The sequence below is a fragment of the Saccoglossus kowalevskii genome, chromosome 2, assembly GCF_978046115.1.
Source record: "Saccoglossus kowalevskii chromosome 2, keSacKowa6.1, whole genome shotgun sequence".
NCBI classification, from domain to species: Eukaryota; Metazoa; Hemichordata; class Enteropneusta; family Harrimaniidae; genus Saccoglossus; species Saccoglossus kowalevskii.
This window is the reverse complement of record NC_140642.1, coordinates 5,148,737-5,161,015: the sequence shown is the minus strand read 5'-3', so window position 1 is coordinate 5,161,015 and position 12,279 is coordinate 5,148,737. Positions and strand designations below refer to the sequence as shown.

The window sequence follows — 12,279 nt, the reverse complement described above, 5'->3', positions numbered from 1 at the left end:
GCCCAAGCATTATATTACTAAGAGATCTTAGCTGTCAGTTAAATTTACTTTATACACATTTAAGACCTGTGAACGCAGTAACACACCTAATGAAGGATAACAACTGTTGTGCTCTAATGCTAATGGGCAATACGTAAACAAGTAAGAAGTTAGAAAGAATACTCATAACACAGAACGTATTCCAAAAAATCATGCAGTGAAGCAGCAGTAATCCGCATGTATTTAAATAACCTTGATTGAGTATATGTGCTAACGAGTTCACATAGTTTTACTCGTATTTCATTTAAGATGCCAATGCTTACGTCTTTGCCGATTATGTGGCGAATGTTAATGTGATGTAAGATGTAGGCAAGTGATTTCCGAAAACAATTATCAAAACTAACAATAACATTTAATTTACCTTATATGTTAGTTTGAACGTGAAAAACTCAGGTAATGATGAGGCGCAAGATACGTTTTAGAATATCATTCCAAAATAAGGATGCCGAACGATGTTGTTCAATGAACTGTTTTTTAATCGTTGTGAATTGATTACAATTCAGCACAGCAAAATTATGTTGAATAATTCCCATTCAATATATATTTTTGAAAAGTTGAATGTTTGATTTCCCAATGGAAATAAAAACGTGCACAAGTGGATAAAGTCATATTTGCATGCTAAATGTACCATTGAGTAATTCTGGTGTCAATACAATGGTGTATTCAAAACGATCATCTCTCAGTGTTTAATTATGCATGTCATATGCGAGGACCTGAACAAGTAACTCAGGACAAATATGTTGTAACTGATTTTATAATCCCATATAACGACTGGAGTATTTGGTTTTCTTCAATTCATGCAAATCTGTTATGCGTGCTGTCAAGATTGTGTAGACACCTCAGAATATACCAATTGGGTGTTGCACAGCCCCTAAAGAACGGTGATAAAAAAGTAGCCAACCCGTGTTGCTTATTTTACATAATACACACCAAGATATTTAACTGATTGCGGATTATTAGACACCTACCTCTGGTAGACAATAGGTTATTTGTTAGACTCTATGCGTATGGTACTATGTGAATACCGAATGTAATTGGATATAGATTCGTATATAGATTTGTGCGACGTTACGTCATTCAAGAGTGTATTACATCACTACAATATCACAGTACGTGGTATTGTATTTCCCACTATAAGCTGCATAAATACGTCACCATTCGTAACACAACACTATTATAGCACACGGAGGAGCAACATGAGAGATTTACACTTCAGCAAATACGCACACAACTCTACAATACACAATTATACACAATGATTATGATTTATATAAATTGCTAAGCGAACGTCTTTGTGACGAGTGTTTCTGTGCAGGCCACGAAGATGATTTATTACTTTGCACCGATTTACAACTGTAGTCTAGCACTTGCTGAATACATGCACACAAACTTTTGTGAGACAATAGCCTAAGAATACTAATACTTAAATGGGTAACTAAATGAGTTTGTGTTTAGCTTTTGGCAGATAGATAAACAGAACCCACGACTAAGTATCCATATTTAAATACGTAATTATATTTAGCAATTGTAGTTTTTAAATCTGAAAGCCGTGTACTATGTATATAAATATTGATTAATCATTCATAGTGTCACCGATGTAATAGACAGCATTATTACACTATTTTGTTTGTAATCCTTGGTATTGATGCTCCGACGACGCAGTGTGGACTTTCCGATCTTTATGCCCCGACGAGTCTAGCGTTCCGTCAGATTTAGAACTCCTCGTGCTAAGAAGTATTCAGCGTGTTTTCATAGACTTCATTCCACTAACAAATCAGCTATTGAAAATGGCAATGATCACCACAATGAACATTTATGTTTACTTAAATTTGATACAAAATATCGACATCACATAATGAGGTTTTGTAAATTAGGTTGACCTAATTATTATTGAAATTATTATTAATTATTATTAATTAAAAATCAATCTAACCAGTAAAGCTGACTGTTGTCAAGTTTATTCATATCACATTTGAACTTGTTACATGGTTTTAACTAATTGACGTTATATCTTAATTCGGTTTTGAAAAGTGGTTGATTTCTTGTATATAGAGAACAACCATATGTAGCCTCCCGTGGCACGGGAAATATAGCCAGGAATTACATCACACACAAGAACACTGCAAACGTATTCAAAGAATATATTCAGATATGATATGTATCAATTTTGTTTACTGAACTAACGACAATTTAATATATATTATATATGTAAAAAAACACACAATCACAATAAAATGAAAAAAAAAAAAAGTTATATCAAATAAGTCATCAACATGACAGAAATGCGTGCCAGAGATATGGATGAGGATCATGATTCGCTAAAACAAAACGAACTCCAGTCGGCTAGATTCAAACAGATCCGTGAAACAATGTGATGTGCATCAAGCTCGTATCACTGTGATGTCAAATGAACTAAGTATATGAGACTATGATCCGATTCCAGTATGGCAGAAATACTTGATTTCTATGCGTATATCACTAGAATAACAGCCAGTGGGCTATGTTGAAATGAATTGGGTAATGGGTGCATACATATGACGTGAATGTGTGATGTGTCAAGTTTGAGTGTGATTGGTCATTGCAATGTCAGAGATATAGTTCTGAAACAACAGTTGTTAAACCAGAATAGTCGCCACTTTTGAATCCAATTCTATTGAATGGGATCCTATAAAGGTCCAACTATGAACATATCTTTAGAATAAAAGTAGTGCATGGCTCATTACACTACGCCCCCCAAAAAAGCATGTTCATATATGTATTTTCTGTGGATCTTTAAAGTCGAAGTTTTATCTCTATGTAGACTCTGAGCCTCATTATCTTACCCATTTAGTCTGAGTGGATACTACTACGGAAAAGGTTGTCATAATTACTGTTCATGATATTGTTTTTTGCAAATCTTAGAAACAAATATTGACCTACATTTTATCAGTCAAATCAGAAAAATGTCTTCGTTTAATGCAGTTTGACAACTTATCTGTACTTCAAATTTCAAATTGTACTGAATAAAATTCATATCACATCATATTATTTTTTCTTATAATTTTACCTCTTGTGACATCAGTGTCCTGTCAGACAAAACATTGGCTCGGTGTTTTCTAATTGATCACTATATTTATGTTACGGCGTACTCGTATCCAGGTCACATTAAATGTCCAAGCTATTCCTTATCCCTAACATAGTCTTACTGACTGTATGACGAAGGTCAACATTCCATTCTTCTCCCTGACAGATAGCATAATAACGGCAATTGTGTAAAATGCGAGATAAAAATTCCCCTTCCCGCCCTTCATTTACTTTGATTCTAACTACAATGTACGTCAGGTTAGTTCACCATGGTTGATCCAGGGTTCATCTGGGGCAAATGCAAGTTAGGCATTATATATATACGTCAAAATCAGTTTCGAGAGTATATTTTATCAATAGGTGTGATTGCGTAAGACTATTTTGCTCGTAGGTTTCATTTGGGGGAAGTCATATCTTTTCCATATGTATTGGTGTTTGTTTTCGTTCAGCATACGAATTACCAATAAGTGTCCATGATGATGTAGCGCCAAACACAATTACAGTGATACATTGGTCGCTTGGCTGGAAGTTATCACATGCAAGACAACGTGATCGTTTCACAGTGGGATACAGAGAATGAAGTGAGATACGTGTATTGCAAGACAATGTACGTGATGATTACGTGTGGAGAATCACCAGTTTCGGTACACACACAAATAGGTCACCTAGCAAAGAAGCTTTCACTGGCGGCACCAATCATTATATTCGATGATGACGCACAGTCGCTCGATCACACGATTAAAGCTGTATTAATACCATGTCAATAATCAGGAATCGTTTGTCTTCTATATTAAGTGACGTGTTCTGACGAGAGGCGAGAATTATTGTTAGAGCTGATATTTTCAGTGCAGCTGCCTCCGTCGCGTCTACAGCAACGCAAAGTCTAATATAGATTAGAGATAAAAGTGCCATTTTCATTGCCAAATGATTGAAAAACATTGTGACCGACTGAATTATACGAAAACCCCAGGCAATGGAACGTTCGCGATAAGCATCACATTTCCCTCTAAATTATCACTGGTTGGCATGGATACGAACGAGTGTTACCATTCGCTCACGTTTTAATTTTGGTAGTTTTGCACGTCGTTAAATTTTCAGACGTTTCTGGAGGTTAACATTATAGCACGGGAGAACTGGAGGACAGAGTCGTGATATTTACAACATCAATCTGAATATTAAAATACATAGTTATTCTGTTGATGATGGATCAACGTCCCGAAATGAATAATTATATTTAAAATAGAGCTGTATTTTGCAATCACTCGACGATACCATATTTGCTATTTTATCAGTTTTGGTGACTTAGAATCAAATTCAATGCTTTGCTGAAACAAAACTATGCGAGATGTAATAGCATGGTGTTCTATTCATACTATAGTTATGAATGGCAGTGCGCGGAAACAAATTTTGTTAATCGCTTTATTCGCAAATTATTTACACACAACTATCAATATTACATTAGAGTAACTGTATATCATCATCCCATTGCACATACCAAGTCATTTCACGAGATGATATCTATTAATTCATATTTTGTATAATTTTTCATTTTGGCCAAAGTTAGCCACGAAAAAACCTGTGTATAACTAAGTTGTATACATTTATGAACAAATCGTTTCTGTGGGTATCACTCTTCAATGGTCCCCGAAATGATACGCCGAGCACGAGCGTGAACAGTTACTGAGCTTGGATGTGATCAATGACCTAATGTTATATTTGGGTTACTTAATTTCCCAGTTGGAATGGCCGAGAGCGATATCATATTTTAGCTACACGCCAATTAGACACCAAAACCCGCTGGATGTACTGATACACGCGGAGAAAAGATATATATTTATATGAAACTAAATTCAGTCTTATTTTTTGTCACAAAATATGAAATGGTTTCGAATTGCAGCAAGAGTATTTTAAATTAAAGGACTACTGTAACAATGCATCGCACGTTGACTAAAAAAATAACAATCATCAGAAAGTACTAACATGTACGATATTGTGGCGGAAAACAGAAGTACGGCAGGTGAGAGGATTATACTCTTTTGACATTTTGTGTAAAAGGTATCAATTTTTGTCAATTTTCTGGGCATTAGATCAGTTACGTGTGAATGGAAAATAAGTCAATTTGCTTGAAAATTGTTACACGAGTGTTAATTTAGAAACAAAATAGCAACTTAGTTTTTAATAATTGCATCATCACATCTTGTGATAATGTTAACATAATTATGCGATACGAGGTATTTTGGACCAGGACTCAACAGTGAATTGTCCTCGCATCACAAATAGAGACTAACTTATCTGAGAGTGTGCCTCATTCTCTTCCCAGAAAATGCCGCCATTCCAATAACCAAACGGGGCAGATTTATGAGCTAATTCAAAGATAATTATCTTTCAATACAAGCATACACATGCACAAACAATACAATGTTTGAAAGTTACTGCAGTTTAGCCAGCGCATATCACTCAGAGTTTTAAGTAGAGCATTTGCTAATAATATCGTTTTATTGTATGCCATATCTTTTAATCATATTTCATGAAATATACAAGTAAAATAACAGTTACCGTGTTTGCAATTAGATAATGCTGACAAGTCTGCGGAGGGACAACAGTATTTGACAAATTTGATATACACTATCTATACTGATCCACAGCGATCTCTATATGTTCGTCAATGTCGACAGACTATCACTTTCCGATCACCGTAATGATTGACTGGTCACCAACAACTTACAGTAGTCAATAGGCGATTTGACACTAGAAAGTTATGACACATCGTTTTGTTTACATCTTTCAACAAAAAAAGTGATTGCTTGAAAATTGCATTGATGAAATTAACCACCTTTACACTTTCGTGGTTGTGAATAACACGCGCACACACACACACACACACTTAATCAGTTTAAAATGATTATTACTACTACAGCTAGGACTAAATGAATTCAGCTATACTTTCCAAATTCCATTCGTTTGCCATACGATATATAAATGTGATACAATTTCAGCTAAATGCTCAGGATTCATTTGGATAGATCGACCTCATCAAATTCAACTTGTACAGTGCCCCAATGAAATAAAATAAAATAAAAACACTACAAGTGTCATATACATTATGTGTATCTTTGTTAAAACCAAATCGAATCAGCTTACCAATAATTAACTTCAGTAGTAGTTTGACCCCAGAGGCTGACATCAGATTTGACATGTCCCAAGCTTTTGTAAAATACCCTCTGCACGTTACAAATAGGCAAGAAGGGTTCGATTTACTGTCGTGCACTCCGAATAATTAACTATGCCATAATGCTTATATCAAGCATATCATCGACCAGACGTTACTCGTATAATTTAAAATTCGTCTTCCACATACCACATAAAATTTGTCTGTCGAAGGTTTTGAGGCATACGTTACGTTTCAATTTGAGCATAGAGATCAATGTTTGACAATTTTGCTTTACAGGTGTCTAAAGCAGATCATGCATGATTGAAGTTGTTTTTATTTTGTCGAAAATCACGTCCCCACAAGCGACGAAAGTTCCCCTGTCAAATCATTGGTTTTGAGTGAGCGATTTCCTGTTCAATCGACCTACGCTGTCGACCACGGTCACTTAAAATACACGAACCAACTTAGACGCAGATTTGGGAGTGCTAAAACACGTTGCGACTTTATTCCATAACCGACTTTGCCTTAGTATATGTGTATTATTGAAAACAGAGAAATTGTGTCTCTTATATCAGACGGTCTGCGGCCCATTATTTACTTAAAATTACGCAAATATACGCTAAAGACAATTTCGGCCACACTTTCATGTGGATTCTAGTTATAGATACCTGAAATGACAGAATAACCTGATGTTTCTATTCTAACAATTATAGAAAGTTTTTGATAAAAAAAGATAGCTCCGCTGTTAGCAATGCACATTTCAATTAAAGAACTGGAGACATCATTAGAAAATGAACAATATGTATAGTATCAAAGCAATCGGACTTACAGTTTTTAACAAGAAGTCGAAAATATCACTTTTTACCAAAAATTACAAAAAATATTCCCCAAAATTAGAGAATTGAAGATATCATCACAAAATGAACAAATCTGAGAGGTCCACATGTAGTACCTATATATGTAATATCAAAGCAATCGGACTTGTGGTTTTTATCAAGAAGTCAAAAATATCACTTTTTACCAAAAATGACAAAAATATACACAAAAATTAGAGAATTGAATATCACTTTTTACTAAAAATATTCACCAAAATTAGAGAATTGAAGATATCAACATGAAATGAGCAAACCCATGAGAGGTCTACCCAAGATACATATACACCAAGTATCAAAGCATTCAGGCTTGTAGTTTTCAAGAAGTCGAACAAGTACAACATTGACACGGACGACGACGGACAATCACTCATATGATAAGCTCCGCTCGACAAAGTCGACAGCGGAGCTAAAAATGTCCACAGCACTCTAGAAATAAATGTAGCATCGACCATGTCAGCTCCACTTTGAAAATAATGATTTGTCTATTACGGGTATTCTTGGTGGGGAGCAACTACAATAATTGCAGCTGAGCTCAACAAATTACTATAACCACTTTGTCGTGAAATCTGATTGAAGTTGTTAACCCTTGTGCATGCACATTTTAGACTTGATCACCCTCAATTGCCATGTATGTACGAAATAATAATATAATTAGCGATAATCTTATTGCTTTGGGGTAATTTCTAATTGCTACAGAAGCATCAGCATGCATATTGGAGTACCCAAAATCCTGAGTAACTGTGCGCAGAATGTAAATCAGGATCTGGAGCTAAAACCATGAGTCCATTAACCAACTTGTACTATTTGGAACCATTTTGCTGTTTAACTGGGGTATAGCTACGTCAGGCGACGGTATCCCATAGTTCACTGGTGTAATCCCTGGCATTGGCAGCTTCCTCTTTTAGCAGAGATACAATAAGTACTGACAAAAGGAGCAAGGAGGCAATTTTACGACATCAACATGTGTTGACCTGGCCCACTCTCCATAAATTGTGTCATTACGAAAATTATGACGTCATAACTTGAACATAACTACTTAAGTGATTAAGTGATCGTCGCGTCTGCTTGTTGTGTAACAGTTTTATAAATGGTTATAGAGCAGATTGTCCACACATCAGATTTCCACCAAATTTATGAATTACGTATATAATAGTGTCAACGTCATAGTCGCTTCCTTTAAGTTCTTTTCATGGTGTCGAAGGTGCGTCATAAAAATGTAAGGACATCTCTCAATAATACGATTACTTTGAATTACGAGTTTTCATAAGAGTTTGCTGAACTGCTGCGATTATAGACGCAAACAAACTGATATATACGTGCGTTTATAAAGAATCAATTGTTTAACTTGTTTACTTAAAAGGGAGGTTTCGACGAACGACGTTTTAAAATCTTTCGCATAGATAGCCAATTGAAAACAGTGTAATAACAATTGTATCACTATTCAATCAGTACGGTGCAAGAACTGAGAAACATCATTCTTCCTGTGTTATCAGCATATGCACGCGTACACGTTACCCACATCTAATTTCCAATCTAATATACTCAGCCGATCTTTCCTAGCAAACATGTCTAACTATTATTATGAACGTTTTTATATCCCAGCCACCATCTTGACGCATAGCGATTCAAAGTATACCCAATACAGCAGAATTAAATATTTAACATTATTAAAAACGAAACTTCTAGACTGTTATTTAATTGTTACACTTCCAATTTAATTGCAGTTGGTCGCGTGATTATATGAATGTACAGCAACGACCACTGGCATGAGTTACATAGTGTTCAAATTTATAAGCTGCAATATTCATTACCCATGGTTACCATGTGCTTCTCAGCTCAGCTCAGCTCAGCTCAGCTCAGCTCAGCTCAATCATAATCCCTGATTACTTATCTATTTTATAAATAATTGTTATCCAGTACAACTGCTAACCTGTTTATTGAGCAAGACAAAAGTTCAGATAGGTTGGATTGGGGTGAATGAAATTGTAGGAGAATGAAAAGTCGTTAATATGGTCTACATTTGGAATGTACAGAATCAAAGGTTGAATTAAAGAGAAAATTAACGACAGAAAAAAAAAATCACTCCAATTTTCAACCCAGATTTCATTTTTCATAGCATGAATTATGTACATGCACTTTAACCAGGTCTTATTTATCAGACACTAACGTCCATAAGTTCATAAGACAATATACATAAACGTAAATACACCAGACAGCAATTCTATTAAAATGGTCTTTCACTAGCCAACAGGAGTTACGACCCGATAATTTTTCATTGACGCCATATTAACTGCCCACGAGAATAACCTGAACCCTGGCCAAGAAATTCGATGCGCACGTAAATGTGTTTAAGAAATGTCTTCATTACATCACAAACACGCAATTATTGGATTTGCTCCAATATACCACAGTTACATGTCTGGCACATTTTACAGCAAGACGTTTCGCAAGTTTTCGGTATAATTCAACTCTTCTCTCCAATAAAATCTGTCTCATTGTTAAATTATAAAATAAAACTATTGTAATGGTACAAGTAAGGCCAGTCAAGAATTTATTGTTTAGGCTATTCATGGCAATCATAATATATGTACGCTCGACGACAGCAACTGTTGTTATGCCAAATGTTTATTTTCCCGGCTCTTGTATATATTATTAAAGACATAATTGTGTCCACGTCGCAAACATTGTTTCCATCACGTGACAAGTTTCCGCCCGATAACTAAGGAAGTTGCGGGTCAAGGGGCGCGATAAAAATAGTAACTGATTTTGTTCAAGAATTATTAAACTTGCCTGCCATTAGGGCAACCATGCAATTCAATAGATTTATTTCATCAGGGAAGTGCCCCTATTTTATAGACAATGACGAGATAATTTACACTTCCTTCTTTGCACTTGTTATAGCTTCACAGCTGATTACCGTACTTTGTGAACTTATACCTGTAATTCAACACATCACCCTCGATGAATGAATTCTCCACATCAGACGTTGACAGACAAACTGAATATATTTTGAATGACTAAAGATTTAACGAGGCTTTAGTCTAGTTTTGGTGCGCCTCGTAATTTTCTCACGATACGTCAGCACTGGCAGACTCGTTCAATAACTGTGACAATTAGATGACCAATGTGGCGGACTTGACGTCAAGTGACACAACCACAACTACCACCCAGAAATCGTCCTTGGGTAAATTCCAGAGATTATAAAATGTATTCCGGTACTCAAACAAGGTTGAAAATTAATGAAGGAGAGACTGGTGAAGTTACATGCGTCGTGTGTAAACGAGGTAAACGATTGAACTTGTTATAGAATTATTGTTCGAGCTCTTTACCGCGCCCAATTACCCTAGTTCCCAATACAACTGATTTTGCAAAATGTTACGATCTTGCGGGTGCTTTCGGCATGGACCTACGCCCGAAACATGAGGAAAATGTACGAGTAATATTATTGTGTTGGATAGGTTAATCACCCATACAACGGTGAATTTAGAAAATTATAATATTGCTGTTTTTCAAAATGCTTTCAAAGTTGTCAATCATGAAAGGTAATACAGCACAAAAATTCGTTCGGCGAAAGGAAAAAGCACGGGATTGTATTATCCAGTTGGTGTTTTGCCGATACTGAGTGTGTAGCAGAGCCTCATTGTGACCTGGGTTCATATATTCTGACATGTAGTTACCACTATTTAAGTCATGAAATCGCGCCTGGGATATAATCATTTCTCTCAACCAGATAGTCTATTTGAATAACGTTGTTATTTTACGTGCCATTACAATATACAGTGGAAGAACACGTGATCTGGGTATACATACTCTCATATGATGTCATATCTAATGTTATAGTTACATATATATTCAGATTTATAATGCATAACACCATCTTGTACAAATATGTTATTCTAATCAACAAGAGGAAGCGCATGTTGCTTTGAAATGATGTCGTTGATAGAGCAAGATAGGAGCACTCTGTTCATATGTATCTAATTCCTTACGCCATGTATAGTTTTCGTTGTCGGCAATGAGAATTAAAAAAAAAGATACTCGCTTCATGTCATCGGCAGCTGTTTTATCCACCTTAGAAAATTAACAGTTCATTTTACCCAAAATTCTTAGTAGCAATGATTGCATTTTGCAAGAGTCTCAGCGATATCGTCTGCCGTGATTTAGAGTGAGAGCTCCGATTTAAATACACAACTATTATTCCGAAATAATATCACCGTGTTCAAGGTCACCGTAATATAATGGATACATTTACGACGCAGTTGCAAAGCAGTGGGTGCACTGTTCATTACATTACGGTCGTATTAATGAGTACCTCCTCAAAACACTGCCTACGTGAACTTTAACTCTTTATTTGCGCTTATCGTGCTATAATGAAGCTGCATGACGAAGGCTGTGGGTTGGTGACATTGCTATGGAAACAGATAAGTTAATAAATACCGCCGTGGTTCTGTAAATGCAACAATACTGAATGATCGTTTTACTCTCAAAATTGGAAGCAACACGATGCAGTATTGAAGTATGTAATTACAGAGGGCATCCGTTAATAGACACATCAGAATATTAACTTACTTGGGGGTATGCATTCTTTCTCCTCGTCCGTAATGTTCGCATCTGTGATATTGTAGCCGTCACCATCCTCCTCTATATCGCCATCTAACGATTGTAATCTCCTCAGCATGACACTCCTGCTTTCAGACTTGAGCAGAGTCGGAGCCAAATCTTTGTTTCCATGTCCTATATTGTGGTGATCGAATTCAGACGTGAATGAAAGGAGACGATAGATCGTTACCAATGTGTAAACATATTTGTGTAATAAAGGTTCGAAAGTTACCAATTGATGCGAGATGAATGAATGGAGATTAAGTTTCGACACCGTGCCAAAAAGAACCAGAAGATGAACATGATACTGTACAAATGAAAACGTTTTCGGCACGGATCGGCCTCATATTTATAGGGTGCGTCATACCCTCGCAGATGCTGATAGTATGGTATGTAATCTTGTCATCATAGATGAACATACTATTGAGATTATGTAACCTTTGTGATTGAAAAGAATAACGAAAACAATTTCATGATAATAGAGACAGCAGTAAACCACAATATTATTTCGTTTACTCGTAAATATACTTGACAAAACACGCAGTATAAGAG

At 35.8% G+C, this 12,279-nt stretch overlaps 1 protein-coding gene across 1 annotated transcript in view; it reads right to left on the bottom strand.

The window, feature by feature from the left end:
• The window catches only part of LOC100368700 (sodium/potassium/calcium exchanger 3-like), a 50,392-nt gene that overhangs the window by 32,457 nt on the left and 5,656 nt on the right, over window positions 1–12,279 (bottom strand). Inside the window, exon 2 of the mRNA XM_078005737.2 lies at window positions 11,698–11,862. Coding sequence (XP_077861863.1) covers window positions 11,698–11,862 — 165 coding nt within the window. The remainder of the gene's footprint in view (window positions 1–11,697; window positions 11,863–12,279) is intronic.